This window comes from Anolis sagrei, chromosome 1, assembly GCF_037176765.1.
Source record: "Anolis sagrei isolate rAnoSag1 chromosome 1, rAnoSag1.mat, whole genome shotgun sequence".
In the NCBI taxonomy this organism is placed as follows: Eukaryota; Metazoa; Chordata; class Lepidosauria; order Squamata; family Dactyloidae; genus Anolis; species Anolis sagrei.
Window position 1 is genome coordinate 143,127,354 of NC_090021.1, and position 21,141 is coordinate 143,148,494.

Below are 21,141 nucleotides of genomic sequence, written 5' to 3' on the forward strand. Positions count from 1 at the left end.
TTTCAGTATTAATATCAAGTCAATACAGAATGTATGCTATGTACATTTTCAGAGGAATGTGTATGTGCCGGTGTGGATGGGGGATATATGCCTGTGTGTGCATTCTTGTATGTATGACTACATTATATCATATATTAGTTATCTGAACAATGTAAATTATGGATTTAAAATGCATAAATGTGTGTGTTCTTGAGAAAATGATTGCCCTCTGCCTTCTGATATTTCATCAGCTATTTCGAACTCATTTCAAAGTATGAGTAGCAGTGTGTCTTCACACTGGAAAGCTGTTTCTCCTTCTTTAGATGTTTGAATATAGGTCTTCATTCAAGATCTAACCTTAATCTTTATGTTTTTCTGGTTGACTGTAGGACTTAAAGAAAGTGCTGAAGAAATGGTGAGAAACAAATTGGAAGGAAAAGATAAACTAACCCCATGGGAACAATTTCTAGAAAAAAAGAAAGAGAAGAGGAAACTGAAGAAAAAACAAAAGGTAGCGTTTACTTTAAATCAAGCACTCCAATTTTGTGTTACCAAAGAATTCTGTTCCAAGTTGATGCATCTGACAAGAAATCTTGTGTGTATACTATAGGACAAAACTTGGAAAAAGTAGGTTTAATTACCAGCATTGGCAGTAAAGTCATCCTTCCACTTCCACAAATTGCATATTTGCAATTTATTTACAAGCTTGTGTCGCCAGTCCCTACTTCCTTACGTTGGAGCTGCTGTATGAACATTCACAGCTTTCAAGAAGAGGAGGAGCTGACCCCATCTGTCACTTCACTTACCCCAAGGATCCAACTCATTGACCTCTTCCTGTGTGCTGCAAGTGTCTGTCTTGCCCAGGGAAAGAAAAGGAAATAGCAGGCAAAACAGAAAAGTGTGGCACACAGGAAGAAAAAGAAGAACTGGATCCGCAGGATAAATTATGTTACAGGCGCACGTGGGGAACGTTCCTACTCCACTTTATATTTTTGCATGTTTCAGTTCCCTTCAGTATCTCCCTTCCTTTGCCCAGATGAAACAGCATCAGTGCCCCATTCCCTACCCTCCCACCTACCAGGAGATATTTGTGGTTTTTCCCTTTTCACAAAGTACCTGTAAATACCTCCTCCAAAGTGGAAGGACAGCTGTATCCTATAGCCAGCTTAGCCAGTGACCATATTCACCATGAGGTGCTGAGAGTTGTACTCCAAAAATAAGAAAAAGAATTTGGCAAGCTCTGCCACAGAGCCCTAAAAGTTGCAGATAATTAAGATAGGCTTGGCATTCTCCAGGGGTTGCATCTTGCAGGAATAGTTGGGCATAAGCTGCCTTTCCAGAAGGCTTAGTTCATTTTCTACTAATGAATGTATGGTATATCCTGCCCATCAAAAGACGTCTAGGATGCCTTATTGTATTCTGCAACAAAATATAATGTAATAAAATAAGAACAAAACAGCAGATAGAAAAGTATCATAAACAAACAAATTCAGAAATGCTGCTGATTATAAAATCTGTCTTGCTTTGGGAAAAAATGCAATATGCATTGCAATGGAGCCTGCCAGAAATGAGGAATCCATAAACAGGCTGTGGATTGTGTGTGTGTGTGTCAGGAGCGACTTAAGATAACTGGTAGTTCAATGTATTGTTGAAGGCTTTCATGGCTAGAATCACTGGGTTCTAGGTTTTTTCGGGCTATATGACCATGTTCTAGAGGCATTCTCTCCTGATGTTTCTCCTGCATCTATGGCAAGCATCCTCAGAGGTTGTGACGCCACAACCTCTAAGGATGCTTTCCATAGATGCAGACGAAAGATCAGGAGAGAATACCTCTAGAACAGTGATTCTCAGCCTGTGAGTCCCCAGATGTTTTGGCCTTCAACTCCCAGAAATCCTAACAGCTGGTAAACTGGCTGGGATTTCTGGGAATTGTAGGCCAAAACACCTGGGGACCCACAGGTTGAGAACCACTGCTCTAGAACATGGCCATATAGCTCGAAAAAACCTAGAACCCACTAACTGATAGTTGTTTCTGTTGTGATAGAATTGGCCTTCTGCAAGGATGTTGTCCAGGGAAGCCTGGATGTTTTACAATCCTATGGGAGGCTTCTATCATGTCTCCGCATGAGAAGCTTGAGCTGACAAATGGGAGCTCACCCTGCTCCCTGTATTTGAACTGCCAACCTTTTGATCAGCAGTCCTGCGGGCACAAGGGTTTAACCCATTGCGCCATCAGGTGCTCCTAGGAGGCTGTGGATTGCCACTCATCACACTTCAGTCGGAAGGGAAGCTTGGGAAAATACTTTCCAAGCTGGACTTAGCCTGCAGTCTGCTCTGGGAAGTTTGCTGCAGCTGCTAGTCTTTTCAGTGAGCATGTCCTGAGACGCTTCCAAGGAGTGCTGGACTCGGTGGAACAAAACTGGAAAACCTGTGTACTTTTCCTCTTGGAAATCTTATTTTTGAAATGAGTTTATAGAAAATGAGAATAAGGAAGTGATTGGTCACAAGGTAATTCTAAGTCATAACAACTTTGAGTACTTTTCATCTTCCTTTGGCAGCTAAGTGAATGAAAAACAAGTTGTGATTAAGGGTAGGATGAAGGATGAATGTCTTAAGCTATCCAGAAAATCTCCTTTGATCTTATGTCCTTGATAAATTCTGCATTGCTAAAGGAAGTGGTCATTGTTGTTGCTAAAATATCATCATGTCTGAACTGAGCTGCCAAGCCATGGATGAAAAATGATAGCTTAGTCCAAAGTCTTCTATAGTGAGCAAATTTGCCTGCAGTATTTTAGCAGCGTATCCTTTCTTAGCATTGGGAAAGTCTTCAAAGACATTCACATTTTGAGATCCTTTTAGAAAATTGATGAGTGTCTCTACGATGGACATTCTTCATTGTTTCTGTAAAGTCAACAATAGAGGTGCCAGGCATTTCTTAATTTTAAGGCTAACTCTTTGCTCTGAGAGCATGGTAACTCCATATGGATGTCAGCCAAGGAACTCATAAAACAGATATCCATGTTTCAAAATACACTTTATTTTTGGAATGTTTCATCCAGCAGACTTAATGGATAATCTGTGTTCGGTCATGCTGTCTGTTAGATCAGCAGCTGTTTGTAAATGCAGCCATTGCTCATCCCTTGCAGTGGTTCTCAACCTGTGGATCCCCAGATGTTTTGGCCTTCAACTCCCAGAAATCTTAACAGCTGGTAAACTGGCTGGGATTTCTGGGAGTTGTAGGCCAAAACACCTGGGGACCCACAAGCTGAGAACCACTGCTTTAAGGGCACTGTTGGCTGTATGCTGCTGCTGGTGGGGGGGGGGGGGGAGACGGGGGACGGCCGGACAGTTGTTACTTGGTTTATTCAAGTTAATGTCAGATGATATCTCTTTGTAAAAAAGATGCAAGATCGATGCATTGTTGGAAGTTTATTGCTGGTTTTGGTTTCAGAGTAATTACACTGGCCTCAAATGTTAGGCCTCAAATTTGATACCTTAAATGTTAGGCCCGTTTCTGGGTATATTTGACCTGCTGATTCCAAAAATGGCACCAGTTTTCCCCTACCAGCTTTACTTTTAAGATACAGAACATATGCCATCTACCAGGTGCCATGTGCCCACCCATAGAAAACCATAATAACCATATCTAAGAAATCCGAACTGATGTGGTCTATCCAATGCAATTTTCTGAATCAGCATCTCTCTCTCTCTCTCTCTCTCTATATATATATATATACACACACACACACATATATATATATACACACATACATACTAGCTGTTCCCTGCCACGCGTTGCTGTGGCCCAGTCTTTCGATCTGGAAAATAAAGTAATGAGAAAGTGTTGGTTTCTAATATATGTAATTTCTTTATTTTGTGGGTAAATAGTATTTCTTGTTGTTTCTTTGTTGGTGTTGATGTAGAGATTGACTGGTTTGCCTACTCTGGAACAGGCAACATATCATTTTCCTTCTGTAAGGGTCCCTTTCAAATCTATGATACTATATCTGTCATATAGATATGTATGTGTCAATCATATATTATATATCTATCTATATCTGTGGCTGGGTGGCTCTTTATCGTTGGTGGGGTTCAGAATGCTCTTTGATTGTAGGTGAACTATCAATCCCAGGAACTACAACTCCCAATGTCAAGGTCTATTTCCCCCAAGCTCCATCTGTGTTCCTATTTGGGCATATGGAATATTTGTACCAAGTTTGGTCCAGATACATCATTGTTTGGGTCCACACTGCTCTCTGGATATAGCTGAACTTCAACTCACAAACTCAAGGTCAATGCCCACCAAACCCTTCTAGTGTTTTCTGTTGGTCATGGGAGTCCTGTGTGCCACATTTGGTTCAAATCCATCATTGGTGGAGTTCAGAATGCTCTTTGATTGTAGTTTAACTATAAATCCCAGCAACTACAACTCCAAAATGACAAAATCAATTTTTTGAGTGATAGTCACTCCTTGGGTTAGTAGGTGTCTTGTGGCCATATTTGGCAGCAATTCGTCCAGTGGTTTTTTATTTATATAGATGTAGAAGAATCTATTGCTTTCCAAATGTTTTGTCATACAACACTCAGAAATCTTTATCACTAGCCATGCTAAGGAAGGTTTGTTCAACTTTAGTAGTTGTTTTAAAACATTTTCTTCCTTTGTTATATGTTAGTGCCTAGAGAATACTGTTTTTTTATGTAAGCCATTTTAAATATTTTTTTCATGTTTGTTTAATTTTTGATATTTGTTTTAGGGTGCTGATGAAGAATCATTGATCATTGAAGATGAGTGCCCATCTGATGTTGATTTGAATGATCCATACTTTGCTGAGGAACTCAAAAAAACAGGTTAGATATTCTGTCAATTCTGTGTGATAAAGGTTGATTCATTAGTTAATATGTACTGAAATTGTCAGAGAATATCTTGCAGTCCTCCATTAAGGTGCAAACTTTACAGCCATTAGACAGGAAGATAGACCTTCTTAAGAACCAGATAATGAATAAAAGGTGGGAAGTGGAACACAAGAACAATTTGACATTTTTTTTGCAGTGCACAACTTAAAAGCATAGCTTGCCGTTTATATGTACCAAGACCTGTAGTCATTACAGAATGAATTCTGAGATTATACCAATTAAATTAGAATGGAAACAGAATGTAAATAAATCCCAATACATCCATACGTAGTCTTAATGTTAAAACCTGCCACAAGGAGAGATGGGTAAGAAATAGTAATAATAATGATATTATTAATAATAATTTAATAATAATAATAATAAATCAAATATATTAAAATGATGATGTGGATTTTGTGGTGGCATTATTATATTTTATTGTATGCATTTCTTTCTCAATGTTTGTATATATCTGTGGAAAAAACTGCTCCAGAAATGTCACAATTGTAAAACTTTGAACTACTGACTCCAACAGAAAAACTCCTAGTTTTCCTCCTGTGGTATAAGCATAGGAATGATAGGAGTGTCTATTCATATATTTTCTGCATTTTCCCTAAGAAAGGACCCCAAATGATTTATAATATGTTCACTCCTAAATGTTAAATACAAGAAGTCAAAGTTGGCAAAACTGTGGATCCTATGCCACTAACTATTGAAACCAATTTGCTAATTTTAGCTAATACTAAAATTCCATAAACATTAAACCATCACATTTAAAATGTTAATTTAAAAAAATTAGAAATACATTAATTACATGAGCCATATATACCGACATACCACTGGACATCTAACCAACCGACTAAAAGCTACAATTTTGTTTGAATCAGAAGACATTTGACTGTTGCCTTAAAGAAAGCAGAGAGGTCACCACTAAGAGCCCTTCCATACAGCCCTACAGCCCAGAATATCAAGGCAGAAAATCCCACATTATCTGAGTGCGGACTCAGATAACCCAGTTCAAAGCAGATATTTTGCGATTTTCTGTCTTGATATTCTGGGCTATAGGGTTGTGTGGAAGGGCCCAAAGGCTCTCTTGGAGGGAGTTTCTTCACCTAGGAGTAGACAGTGAGAAGTTTTTTCTCCTGTGTCCTCACCAGATAAAACTGAGAAAATGGTGGGATGGACATTTTGCACTTTGGCAGATTCATTTGAGGTAATACGGACTTTCGGGCATCCTGCACCAAAGCCATGTAGGGCTATATAGCTCACCAGCACTTTTAATAGAAACTAACCGGCTGTCCATGACAGTTTTGCAACAACGTAGTAGAGTTGTGATGATCAAAATGAAGGTTTTTTTTATTTTATTGAGATTGTTTACAAAAGGAAATAAACTGTTATTTTATAATTGACTAAACGTTCTTAATTCTAAGCATACCCAAGAGAAAATTTGAAGAGCAGAAACATTCAGAGTATAAACAGCTATAAATATAGTGTTTATTTAAAATGATAAACAAAAACAAATTGGTTTCAACAGTTAGTGGCATAGGATCCACAGTTTTGCCAACTTTGACTTCTTGTATTTAACATTTAGGAGTCAGGACTAGCTATTCTGCAAACAGAAAGGCTCCTCTCACTAGCAGAAGTGACTATCTTGTCACTTCAAGAATACCCAACAGAAGCACATTATTAGGTTGTGAATCAGTGAAAGGGTTAGCCCAAAGTGTGATAGGGAAAGTAAGCTGAGAATCCAGTTGTTTTGGAAAGCTCTTAGGTTTCTTAAGCTATTTACCATGACAGAGCATTGCTTGCTATTTGAAATAAGTCTACAGCCCATTAGACAGTTAGAGAAGAATGTGAATTCACTGGATTGTGCCTGAATGTTTTAGGGCAGTTGTAATTCATCTCTTTTGCATATTATTAAATACAAAGATCTGCCTGCATTAGATTTTACAATGCTGAACGTCGTAACTCAAACTCATGTATGTGCAGCTACTAACTCAAGCAATAAATTGCAAATTTCTTTCAAATAATGTTTGAAATGTTTCATTTAGTGTTTAGGCATGCAATACAGTTTGAAAAAAAACATAGTAAATTGGCTGTAGTATACCAAGAAAATATGAGAAAACTGCTACATCTGAGCTGTGCTCCAAGGCAGGTCTATAAAATGTATTCATAACTGTTCCAAGTCTAGATTATTAACTTTTCAGTAGTAAAATTGTTTTTTCAGTAGAAGATAGAATTGATATTTCTTACTGGCTGATGATGATGGAAAATAAATTGAAATTAATTGGGCTTGATAGGCCAATAAAATAAAGTTCATGCAAACTAGAGAGGAAGGAATATTGGAATTGCTCTGTATATGTTAATATATCCTGCTTTTTATCATACCTGAACAGTTTTTATTAACATGATTGTTCTCTTTTAATCCCTGGAAACTAAGTCTGTATAAGAGATTCACAAGCATTGTGGTTTGCCTGTTCCAAAATATTTCATGCCATAGATATATATATGCGCGAAATAATTAGTTCTGCATACTTGCTCAACAAGAAAGGACAAAAAGAGAGGGGAAAAATGAATGTGTAACAAGATTCCTTGTACATTTTCTTCCTGGACCATTGTTTGCAAAATCCTCAAGAGTGTGCAACATCAATTCAGAGAAAAAAGTTTCTTTCAAAATACTACAATTTTGTCTTTTAAAAATCTATCTTTTTGGAACGTGTGTCTTCTGGATCTGGATTTTATAAACAGATCTATTTTTTGCAAGTACGTATATTTTGTGTGTTCAAAATGTTTTTAGCTTGACTTTTAGGACCTCAAGTTAGTAGAAATGCTGTCTGCAGAACTGCCTGTTTTTGAAGGTTGTGACAATTTGTGACTTAATGCACTACAAGTCTTCGTTGTGGTGGTTACACTGTGATCCATGCTGAAAGGTTGGGAAGACGATTACTTTACTATTTCTAAATGTAGGGTGCTTTAAGCAAATTTGTGATTTACATTCTAGTTGGCTGAGGGAATTAGATTGAGAAAGACTGTGAAAATTGTGGCAGGGAGCTACACAGGTTCAAGGAGGGTTGTTTTCAAGATGGAATCGTGAGAAATGCTTTCTTCATACAGCAATGTGAGGACAGAAAAGCATATGGATATTGTTACCTTAAAATTTTATGTAGTGCTAATGGTCTGAAAATTTCAAAGCAGGGTACATGAATAAAATATAAAATATACTGCATAATGCCAGTATGCCCCCTCCCCCAAAAAACTTCTGACACCTTCTAGATGCAAATTGACATACACTTGAGTGTACTACACAAAATGGGGAAAGGTTTGCAAAAAAGACTATGGCTATAAAAAAAGGTGTTTTTCCGGGGGGGGGAGATGCTGCCTGCTAACACATCTTGGGATCTAAATTATCAAGCTCCCTTGATGATGGAGAAAAGTAAAGGGGAATGGTGTCATTGCTTCTTTTAGGTTCTCCCAAGACAAACTAAGCTCTTGCTTTTCACAACTGTTCTTAGAGTGCTTCCAGACAGCAGTTTATCCTGGGAACATTCGCATTTAGAAAACGTGAATGTCCTCGGTTCCCCATCCACACATCCCCCAGAAAGCATGTGCTCTCTGGGGGTGGGTGTCCAGATAGTCTCCCAGAACTTTCCAGGAGAACACCTGGACACTCTAACCCCTCCCCAAAAGACCCCAAAATCCCTTTAAAAACAAAAGAACTCACCTGGCCTCCATTCACATGGTGCCAAAGCTCTCCTGGTGCGTAGGAATGATGTGCCAGGAGAAGGGGTTGGCAGGAGCAATTTTCCTCCCCCCCCCCCCCCTCCGTCTCCTGGCATGGCATTTCTACGTGCCAGGAGAGCTCCGGCACCATGCAAATGGAGGCCAGGTAAGTTCTTTTATTTTTAAAAGGGCTTTTGGGGAGGGGAAAGCCATGGGACTACTGTCTGGACTGCCCCCTCAAAAGCCTGGAACTTTTGAGGGAGCAGTCCAGACAGCGAAAGTAGTGGGTTTATCCCGTGCCTTCCAAGGGTTTCCCTGGTTTGTGGTGAATTGATTCATGTTTCTGGATAGCCCCCTTTTAATTGCAAGAATCCCCACATTAAAGGGGATGTCTGGATGGGTTCCTAGAGAAGTAGACAGTTTTGTTTTGTTTTTTAAATAAAATAAAATAAGAGTTAGGGTACAGTATTTACATTGACCTGTGGATACGCTAACCAATTTTTTTGGAATCGATTTTTTGACCACAATTCCTAAATGTACACATGAGTATATATAGTACAAAAGGCCAACTTTAAAACAGAATTAAATTATGAACAACAACTGAAACAATTTGAAACAGTCAATTAAAATTATTATTTAAAAGTTTCAATAATTTCAATTAAAATATGGTAATACAGCACCCTCTTAAAAGCTCTTTCTTTGGAAACCGTATGTTCTCAAATGTCTGCAGGACTAAGTCATTGCCTGTCAATGGAAGGACCTCTTCTAATCTCAATAGGAAGGGAGTTTTGAAGCTTAGGGCAGCCACTAGGACAACCCTATCTTGCATCAGTCTCTCAAAGTTAAAGCTATAAGCAATATTTTCAATTTGTGTTTCTCTGCCGTAGGTTTGTGTCTTTGTGGTTGTTTGTGGAATTGGTTTTTATTGGTTCATTTTGTTCATCATAGTCAGGCACCTCATAAGGCCGCTTCCTCCTCTCGTAAACCATAATGATAACAACAAGAGTAATTATCTCTGCCAGAATCCCCAGGAAGGGCCACAAAGGATCCAAGCGGCTGCGAACACGCAATATTGTAATTGCTGTATCATGGCCAGCTGAGTTTGTTGCATTGCATTCATACAGGCCAGGATCCTCATTGATGTGGAGGTTCATAATGATCAGTTCAGTATAGTTGTCTTTCTTGTTGATAAAGAAGCGACCAGAACTGTTGTCGATCGTCACAGAAATATCATTGATCTTCTTATACCACATCCATTTAGGGTTCGGGTAACCTTCCGATTTGCAGTACATCAGTGCCTCTTGCCCTTCATTCTTGTTCTCACTTCGTTTGTGCCCAATAATATCAGGAGCAGCTTTCACTTCAATAATGGCATTTACTGAATGGGTGCCATTGAATACGAAAACGCACGAATACTCCCCGGAATCATCTGTTTTGGGCTTTTGAATTCTGTATTTTGTGTTGTTTGTAGCATTCCTAGTGCCTGAAATTTCTTTACCATTTTTCGCCCAGTGACTGGAAATGTCGGAAATGTTACTTGCAGTGAGGTTGCACTGTAGTGTGATGGGTTTTGAAGGTGAAACATTGGTATTAATAGTCATCTTATTACTGGCATTGATCCTGGGCTTGTTCTGAGCGCCAGTCAGCGTCGGGAAAAGGCTCAATTCGATTGCCAAGAGGAAGAAAAGAGTTGCAGGAATCATCCCTGAATGCCGCCGCATTATCTTGGGTTGGTTTGAGGGAGGAAAAGCAGGGGGGTGAGGGTTGAAATGGATACCATCACAAGTCTTTTCTCTCTAAGTGTGTCAGTAAAGGTAGTGGGGCTAAGGAAAATATTATTGCTGCACCAACAGTCATGGTATCCTGGAAACTGGAAGGCTTTTTGCATTTCATTGGCTCTCAGTTCTGATGTCACAATGAACCATGTAAACTTTGACTAAAACTGGGTTGTTGTAGGTTTTTTGGGCTGTATGGCCATGTTGTAGAAGCATTCTCTCCTGATGTTTCACCTGCATCTATGGCAGGCATTCTCAGAGGTTGTGAGTTATGTTGGAAACTAGGAAAATTGGGTTTATATATCTGTGGAAAGTCTAGGGTGGGAGAACTCTTGTCTGTTGAAGCTAGGTGTGGATGTTTCAATTGGTCACCTTGATTAGCATTTGATGGCCTGACAGTTTTTCGGTGTGGCTTGTTACTGTCTGAAGGAATCCTTTGTTGAGAGGTGCTTAACTGTCCCTGATTGTTTTCTGTCTGGAGTTCCCCTGTGTTTGAATGTTGTTCTTTATTTACTGTTATAATTTTAAGAGTTTTTTTAATACTGGTAGCAAGATTTTGATCATTTTCATTGTTTCTTCCTTTCTGTTGAAATTGTCCACATGCTTCTTGTGGATTTCAATGGTTTCTCTGCGTAGTCTGACATGGTGGTTGTTAGAGTGGTCCAGCATGTCTGTGTTCTCAAATAATATGCTGTGTCCAGGTTAGTTCATCAGGTGCTCTGCTATGGGTGACTTCTCTGGTTGAATGATTTTGTAGTGCCTTTCATGTTCCTTGATTCGTGTTTGGACAATGCTGCATTTGGTGGTCCCTGTGTAGACTTGTCCACAGATGCATGGTATACAGTAGACTCCTGCAGAGGTGAGAGGATCCCTCTTGTCCTTTGCTGAATGTAGCGGTTCCGGCCCAGCTTACCTGTCCGAACGCATCTCTCCCTATTGACCATCTAGCTCTCTAAGATCATCTGGGGAGGCCCTGCACTCGGTCCCGTCTTCTTTCATACACAAATTTTTAAAATGTTGTGCATACAGTTACTTTTAGTCTATGCGTATAAGATGTATACAAAACAAAAATAAATTTCATATCAAAACTTGCGTCCCATTTCCAGGATATCTCAGTATAAAAAAGTACAGGTATCTCAAAATATGAAGAAAAAAATCCAAAATCCAAACAATTTCTGGGCCCAGATACTCAGCCTGTACAAATAAAGTAGATGAAAGGATGTTCATGTTGCTTAAATATCACTTCCTCACAACTGAAACAGAAAATAGTTGAAGAATCTCTTACGAAAATCTTCACATTTGACATTCCTCAAATACATTTCACTGCCTTTTGGGAAAAGTTGGTAGTTCAGAAGGTTGCAAGGAGGATACTTTCCCACAATCTCTTACTCATTTCTAAAACGTTTAATAATTATTTTTATTTGGACTTATACACAGGTTTGAACAAGAAACTGAAGAAAAAAGGAGATGCCCCAGAGAAGGATGATACAGAAAACCATAAGGTATAAGAGAACATGCTGTAGTGACATTAAGAATGGACAGAGTCTTGCAAACCTGGCAGTGAGTCCATAAGAGCTTTGGAATGCCAATTTTTAATATGGTGTTTAACTGGTAAATCCTCAAGTCTGCAAGTGTACTAATGAGATCATTCTTAAATCTTGCCGTTGGTGTTCTTGTGTTTTGGCTACAGTAACAAATTGGTTGCATCTAAATTTTATGTAAAATTTTTCAACCTCATTCACAGAAACAAGAGTTTTTTTAAAAATAGTATTAAATAAATTAACATTTAACAAATACAGTATTATTCATTAAGCAGTTGCTGCAAGTATGAAAGTAGGGTGAGAAACAGGCATGGGGCTATGAGCATGTCCCACTTGCCCAAGTATTTAATTTTTTGTGTTTTAAAGTATATTTAAAGTTAAAAATCGATACATGTGTAAAACAGACTTAAAAATAACTGAAGTTGTTTTTAATGAACTATTCCTTAAATTTGATTAAATGCATCAAAAATTTACTCATTATTTAAGAACTCACCCATACACGATTAATTGTATTTGTTTTATTTTTCAAAAGATTCATTTTATTTATCATATTTCAATATATTTGTTATACATCATTTGTTTTACAGCAGACATATAATATTCAGTACAATGCATTCTCTTTTTGCATCTGTTATTTTTATGCTTATACATATTTTCTGTCTCTCAACATCGTGTTCCCTTCTCCCCGAGCCACTCCTTTTATATACTATCTATCCAAAAAATTCATTTCTTCTTGTGGAGGTTACTTTCTGTCTTCCTTTTTGAATCCTCTTTCTTTTTAAATCCTCTTTCAATAATTTTTTCATACATCATCAAAATCACTTTGTTTTAACTTTTAATTTACATGTCAGCTTGTCATTTATTGCCAATTTCCATACTTCCTTATACCACTCTTCTATTTGTATATTTATTTCCTTTTTCTAATTCCTTTCTATAAGCAGTCTTGCTATTGTTAATAAGTTTGTTATCTCACCTTTGTCCTCTTTTTCAGTTGTTTATTATTATATAATGATAATAAAGCTATACTAGGACTTCTTTCTATTTTAAAATTCATTATATCCTCTCACTCAATACTTTCCACCAAAATTATTTACATATTTACACTGCTACCACATATGTATATATGTGCCCTATTCCTGGCATCCTCTCCAGCAATTTTTTAAATAATTTTTATTTATATTTGCTATTCTTATTGGTATTAGATACCATTTCCATTGTATTTGTTTTATAACATATCTTTATTTTTGACTAAACGTTGTCATACACTCACTATGCCATAAAACCCTTGCCTTTCCTGTGTCTTAAGAGATTGCTGTCTGAATTGGTTCAGTCCATCTCTCCAGGTTGTAGACTACGCTTGCTAAATTATCATAAGGGATTATTTGTGGGGTTCAGATCCACCAGGGGAATCAAATCCATTTTCATCGAGAGCCACATCAGCCTTATGGCCATTGAATCCATGGAATGAGAATCTGGGGATATAGAGGGCCAGCTATAATTTTTTACATAGTGGTTGGTGTGGTTTAATTTTTAATCCAGTTTGGTCCCCAGATGTTATTTATTTATTTATTTATTTATTTACAGTATTTATATTCCGCTCTTCTCACCCCGCAGGGGACTCAGGGCAGATTACAATGTATATATACATGGCACACATTCAATGCCATAGACCAGGGGTCCTCAAACTAAGGCCCAGGGGTCGGATGCGGCCCTCCAATGCAATTTACCCAGCCCTTACTCAGGGTCAACCTAAGTCTGAAATGACTTGAAAGCACACATCAACAACAACAACAATCCTATCTCATCAGCCAAAACTAGGCCCACACTTCCCATTGAAATACTAATAAGTTTTAAAAAATGTTTTACATTTTAATTATTGTATTGTTTTAAGTGTCTTTTGCACTACAAATAAGATATGTGCAGTGTGCATAGAAATTCATTCATTTTTGTTTTCAAATTATAATCCGGCCTTCCAACAGTTTGAGAGACTGTGACCTGGCACTCTGTTTAAAAAGTTTGAGGACCGCTGTCATAGACACACAACATATATAGACAGACACACAAAGGCTACTTAACATTCCAGCTTTTGATGATGGTATTCTGGCCACCAGGGGAGCTGTCGCTTCACCGTCCATTTGTGACACTGATGAAGAACTTCCTCATTCTTTGCATGCTTGTTGGAGATTTTTATGGTGTCGTAAATTAGTTAAATTAGCCTCTTCGCATACGCGGTATCTAAATTTCCTACTTGACACATGCAACTGTCTTTCCGGCTGCAAAGGTTGACAGCAAACTACACAAATTGGTCAGAAGCTCACTCTGACCCGGGCTGGCTTTGAACTCATGACTTTTCGGGTCAGTAGTGATCTTAATGCAGCTGTGCCACAGTCCTGGTGTTACTGAATGACAGCTCTCTTCACTTTTTATTATCTGCCATGCTAACTGGGGATAATGGGAATTGCAGCCCAATCACACTTTTTAGCTCTGAGACTAGGGAAAAGTTAAAGGACATTTAAAGCCAGACATCGTACTCCAAGCCTTTATCTAAATTCAAAATCCAGTATTCCGATTAAGCAGACCAAACGGCAGCCTTCTAGATGTTACTGTATCGTAATTCCCATCATATCTAGATTTGATGTCTAATGATGAGGAATACAGGAGTTGTAGTCCAGTATCTGGAGGGCCGCATAAAATGAGCTGGAGGACCGGATTCAGCCACAGGCCTTGAGTTTAACACATGTGACCTAAAGCATATGTAGCATTTGGGATGTGTATAATATTGTATATGTACTTAAACACAGGAGGTTTTTTTCATGCTCTGCACATGTGGATCCTATGTGTCTGGAAAGAGAGTCATAATAGTCTCCTCTTAGGGGTACAAAATGAATTTGCATTATTCAAGCTGTCAGGGCCAGGAGGATGAAAGACTGCCTGGGGAGCCCCATCAAAGCCATACAGAGACCCCGCTAGAATAAAGGGATGATAGTGTAACAAATAAATAACATTGATTAAACCATGAATCCTTAGTCCAGTCCAATTGAACAGAGAGTGGTGCTCTTAATCGCTTTGCTTTCATTATAAAGTGCTTTCTTCCTTGACAATAAAAGTGTTTTGTAAACAGATAGGCTATTATAGCTGTTCCTGTTGTGAATTAGTAAAGGCAGATTTTCAATGAGACACAAAAACATCTGCAACCTATATTCTGTGAAATGTTGTGCAAACAGATCCTATCTGTTCCAATTCTAACAGGCCGAAATGTCTCTCCTGGTGATGGATGAGGAGGAGGATGAAAGGAGACACTTCAATTATGACAAGATAGTGGAACAGCAGAACCTCAGCAAGAAAAAGAAAAAGCTCTTAATGAAAAAGAAGGAACTGTTGACAGATGATTTCCAGGTAATGTTATGTATTGCTTATTTCTGAAATATAATTAAAACTAGTTAAAATAGAGCAATTGCTACATTATCATTTGCATGGAAACATATTTTTAACATTCCTCTGAAAGTGGCATGTGAAAGGTTGGATTCTAAGCAATCAATTTTGCCCCAGAAGTCTCAAATTTCTTTTTGTGTTTATCATAGGTATTTGATTTTCTCTCATGTGGATACATGTATAAGGACTTGTATTCCCTCAAAATAATAATTAATTATTGGAGTGCATGTGAAGAAACACTACTTGGTGTATGGACCTTTGCCCGAAGATATGGGGAGAGCTGAACATTCTTCTCTTTCTCTTGGGTTTTGAGTTATATACTGTATATATCTCAAAGCCCAAGAGAAGAGTTGCATGCCGCTTAACAATGTAAATATCTTATTATAATATTATATTATATTATGTTATGTTATAATAATTATTATAATTATATTGGATCTGCATGCATCATTCAAAAATACATCACACAGTCTGAGATGCTTGGGAAATGTTCAGCTTGTGATTTTGTGATTCGAAATCCAGCATATAGATCTTGTTTGCTGTGACATACTGTGTTCCTGTGTCAGTAAAATAATAATGATGATGATGATGATGATGATGATGATGATAAGTTGGGCATAGTAACCACCTGTTTAATAAAGAAACTTCAAGTTTAACATTAGGAGATCCAAGCTTGGAATCATTCTCTTCTATGGTCTCAATTTGCATCCTATCTGACTTCTTCCACCTGTATGCATAACCCACAAATGTTGACATGAGCAGAACAACAACACATAATCCAAACTAATATTTGAATCATGGGAATATCCCTGAACTTTTAGTAGTTTTCTAAGGTGGTAGAACTTGTTGTTTCTTATTGTAGGAGGAATTGGTCTTGACCTATAAAACCCTGTACGGCTCCGGCCCAGCGTACCTGTCTGAACATATCTCCTTCTACATCCCGCCTAGGAATTTAAGATCTTCTGGAGAGGCCCTGCTCTTGGCCCTGCCCTTGTCACAAACGAGACTGGCAGGGACGAGGGACAGGGCCTTCTCAGTGGTGGCCCCCCACCTGTGGAATTCACTCCCTGGGGAAATTAGGTCATCTTCATCCCTCCTCTCTTTTAGAAGGAAATTAAAAACATGGATATGGGACCAAGCCTTTGGGTAATCTTGCAGACTGACTAGGACAATGACGACAATAGCTATGGAAACGGATTATGATAAGCTGAATGGAATCACTAATCACAGAACTCGGCGAGTTGACGACCACCAGGCTGGCTTCTTTTCTAGTAGATTTTATTGTATTAACTCAATGTTTTTAGCTATTTATAATTACTGTTTTGTTGTGTATTCTATTGTGTTTAATTATAGGCATCGAATATGGAAGCTGCCCTGAGTCCCCTCCTAGGGGGTTGAGAAGGGCGGGGTAAAAATATCCGAAATAAATAAATAAATAAATTGCTGTTTTCCTGTATGGCATAGGGATGCTTCATACATTTCACATTTTCTTTTATCAAGCCAGTCTCTGTATAGGGGGTGAAAGTAATTTGAACAAAATGCAGTGTGGGTGTATAATTGACAAGGAGTTCATAGATTAGACGGGCAATGGGAACCAAGTAATTGTGCTTGTTGGATTTGTATATGAATGTAATACAATTTGTATTATAATATAATTTGTATATGAATATAATACAAAAAATATATAAGGATTTTTTTTTCATTTGTAAAACTAATTTTGGCTTTCTTGTTCTTCTCAGGTCAATGTGGGCGATGCCAGATTCCAAGCCATGTATACTTCCCATTTGTTTAACTTGGATCCATCAGATCCAAACTTTAAGAAGACAAAAGCAGTGGAAAAGATTTTGGAAGAGAAAGCTCGCCGAAGACAGGAAGGGTTGACTAAAGCAACAGAGAGAGAGGACAATATAGTGGAGAGGGAATCTGCAGCAAGTAAATCCTTAGATCCTGCACTGTCCATGCTCATCAAATCTGTCAAGAATAAAACAGAACAATTTCAAGCAAGGAAAAAACAGAAAGTCAAATAAATGAACCTCTTCAATTGGTGAAAATCCCTGGACTTTGGAAGAAATCCGTATATTTTTGTTAAGCCCAAACAACACCTAAGCAGTTCAGACTGAAATGCTTACATAGTTACCATATAAATGGTAAAGCTCATCCTAGAAACAAGTGTAACATACTAAAGATGTTTAATACTTTGGGTTGTTTTTTTTTTTATTTAAAGCAGTAGATATTGCCTCCAGAACCAATATAGGTTGAATATCACTTATGCAGAAGTCAAAATGAAATAGTGACACCCGTGCCTTCTAATAGTTCAGTGAGCAGAAACATTGTTTCATACACAAAATTATGTAAAGCATGATCTTCATGTTATCTGTATGAGTTGAATATGAACAATAAATGAAATTTGTGTTTAGACCTGGGTTCCATCTCCAGGATATACTGACATGCATATAGAAATATTCCAAAACCTAGAATGCTGGTTGCAAGCAGTTTGGATATGGGACACTCAGCCTGTATATTAATATGATTAACATGATATCCTTCATGTTAAGCAAAATGGCTTAACTGTAAACATTGGATGAACGCCTTAAATATGTAATTAGTACAGATGTAAATGAAAATATTATTTCAGTTGATACAATTCTTTCATCTGTAATGGTATTAAATTAAGTTACTTGAGTAAATCTTTTTTAAAAAAACTGGTGCTTTAACCCAAATTATTTTGAATGCCATTGTTATAAAAAGTTCTACTTTTTTAGAGGTTTTGCATCTGTGTAGTCCTGTATTTTTTACTATTATGTCAATTCATTGGTAAAAATTCCATGTATTACAACAACAAAACAAAACTTTATTTATATACTGCTCTATCTCCCCGAGGGGACTCAGAGTGGTTTCCAAGTAACATCATCAATACATACAGCGTAAACAACATAAAAATAAAATTAACAAAGCAATATAAGCAGGAAAAAAAATCACAATAGGACATATATATTTAAAATAATCCTGCCTGTTCAAGGCAATTTAAAAAGATGGGGCCAAGGCTAGTGTAGTTTTATATTGTTTACCAGTTTTATGTTGTTTATTGTTCGTGTTTTCGGTTGTGTTTTGGTTTTATTTTATTGTAATTTGTTGTTTGGGCTTGGCCTCATGTAAGCCGCTCCGAGTCCCCATTGGGGAGATGGTGGTGGGGTATAAATAAAGGTGGTTATTATTATTATTATTATTATTATTATTATTATTATTATTAGTGCATTTTCTAGAAGGCCCGGGAAGTCCAATGCTAAAGCAGGCAACAACAATAATAGGTATAGTGTATTAAGTTGCTCATTTATTCAATACTATGATTAGACACAATAAGGAATTTCTGTATTAAGCATCTGAGGAACTACTATATTTACTCGAATCTACGGCACACCTTTTTGGGCTGAATTATGTTGCCAGAATCAGGAAGTGCATTCCATTCATGTAATATGTTAAAGCAAGGACTAAGCCAGGAGAAGGCTTCGAAGGTGGATCGAAAGCCAAGGAGAAAATGCAGGAGAGAAGCCAAGAGAGAGCTCAGGAACTGGGGAGGAAATGTGGGGCAAACGCGAAAGAAGGCAGGAGAAGACTTGGAAGGCAGGCAGAGAGGAAGCCAAGGGGCAAATGGATGAGAAAGAGGAGCTGCAGCAGGTGCCAAGCCATTTCACAAGGGTAGACAATACTACACAGCTGCCTGCCTTTGGGCAGTCTCCACCTTAGGGAAGGCATGAGGCAGTAATTAATGGGCAACACCCCCTCCCAATAAATGTAGCAGAACAACTAAGCTTTCAGACAGGTGTCCTATTAATCACCATCAGATGATCCCATAAGTTTTTTTCTGTGTCTTGTTGGCAGGGGAAGGTAAAAATTCAAGCAGATGTCATTTATCACCAGAATATTTGTAGCACTAAAAAGGTAAAGGTTTATTTCCCCTGACATTAAGTCCAGTCATGTCTGACTCTGGGGGGTGGTGCTCATTTCCATTTCTAATCAGAAGAGCCGGCATTGTCCATAGACACCTCCAAGGTCATGTGACTAGCAAGACTGCATGGAGCACCGCTACCTTCCTGCCAAGGCGGTGCCTATTGATCTACTCACACTTGCATGTTTTTAAACTTCTAGGTTGGCAGAAGCTGGGGCTAATAGCGGGAGCTCACCCCGCTCCCCAGATTTGAACCACCAACCTTTTGATCAGCGAGCTCAGTGGTTTAACTTACTGGTACCTATTGATCTACTCACACTTGCATGTTTTTAAACTTCTAGGTTGGCAGAAACTGGGGCTAATAGCGGGAGCTCACCCCGCTCCCCAGATTTGAACCACCAACCTTTTGATCAGCGAGCTCAGTGGTTTAACTTACTGGTACCTATTGATCTACTCACACTTGCATGTTTTTAAACTTCTAGGTTGGCAGAAACTGGGGCTAATAGTGGGAGCTCACCCCGCTCCCCAGATTTGAACCACCAACCTTTTGATCAGTGAGCTCAGCAGTTTAACTTGCTGCGCCCCAGTTCTGCAAGCCTGCTATATAGAGTACCTCTCTCCAGTATATTTTGCAGGGACAAGTAAATGACTCACAATGCAACCTGGTATCAGGTAGGTGTGAAAGGAACAGAATATGCTTCCAAATTTAGACTTAATTTTCTCCTTTTCTGGACTTGACAGTTGCATGTTTCAGCATTTAATTGGCAATTTAATCTCCTAACAGGCTTAGCTGCCAACTAAAAGGTACAGACTCTGGGAGAAGAGGATGATCCAAATAAACTGCTTCCAAGATGCAAGCTTTCTTCTTCTTGGATTTCTTTGAGAGCATCCCAATCCCTGCATATTTCCAATTTTCTATTCCTGGACTGCAGCTCCCAGCAATCCTCCAGATAGATAGATTAGATAGAGGTAGGTAGGTCGATCGATCGATCAGGAGGACTTCTGGGAGTTGCAGTCCAAGAATAAGTAGTGAAAGAAGAAAAGGGAGAAAGAGGAAGGGAAAGAAAAGGGGGGAAGGAAGGGAAGGGCAAGAGAAGGAAGTAAGGAGAGAAAAGAAAAAAGGGAAGGAAGGAGATCGAGAGAAAGGAGGAGAGAAAGAGAGAGGGAAGGTTGGGCACAGCAATGCGTGGTGGGTACAGGTAGTGCTTTATAAAAGCATAATGCCAAAATAGGATGGATGGTTGCCACTCACTCTTGACGCTGGCCAAATTGTTATATATTACCTCGTCTATTCAGAATGACCCATATTTTGTGAATTAGGTCTCAAAGCAAGCTAGTATGATCTTACAATTCAGAAAACACTTCTCTGTTTTGCCTGTTTTGCCCCAGACACATTCCAGATGCTTGTTCTGAGCTGAGACCTTGATTCAGACAGTGGTGAAAATCTCTGATGAGTAAATCTAATGCCAAACGTCCTTCATGAGAGGAAGTGAGAAGCATGTTTTATAAGCATATCCAAAGCTCTTTTGCTATTACAAACATATTGTTCTGTCTTTGTATTAGAATAAATATGCTCTTTACCCTCAGGCAACAGATGGAAAATGAAATAGAAAGTAAATCAAATTTAATATAGTACGTTTCAAAACAACAGCCATAGAGAATAACAGCCAAGGCTAATAACATGGAAAGCAGGTTCATCTTGCATTATAGTAGTGCTGTTGTATGAGTGCATAATTTCCTGCCCTCAGGGTCACTTCCAGGAGGAAACCCATACCTATCCTTTCACAATCTTAGAGGGGGTAGATTCAAATCGCACTATGGGGATAATTGTACACACACATGTGCACGGACATGT

The 21,141-nt window shown here is 38.3% G+C and overlaps 1 protein-coding gene and 1 pseudogene across 1 annotated transcript in view; one reads left to right on the plus strand and one right to left on the minus strand.

Annotated features, from left to right (window-relative positions):
- Positions 1-17,758, plus strand: part of ESF1 (ESF1 nucleolar pre-rRNA processing protein homolog) — a 47,228-nt gene extending 29,470 nt beyond the window's left edge. The window contains exons 10-14 of the mRNA XM_060786045.2: positions 369-490; positions 4,734-4,827; positions 11,805-11,869; positions 15,158-15,304; positions 17,080-17,758. Of these exons, the coding sequence (XP_060642028.2) occupies positions 369-490; positions 4,734-4,827; positions 11,805-11,869; positions 15,158-15,304; positions 17,080-17,367 (716 nt within the window). The 3' untranslated portion in view covers positions 17,368-17,758. The remainder of the gene's footprint in view (positions 1-368; positions 491-4,733; positions 4,828-11,804; positions 11,870-15,157; positions 15,305-17,079) is intronic.
- Positions 9,419-10,313, minus strand: LOC132762010 (neuroplastin pseudogene; annotated as a pseudogene).
- Positions 17,759-21,141: the final 3,383 nt, after the last annotated feature.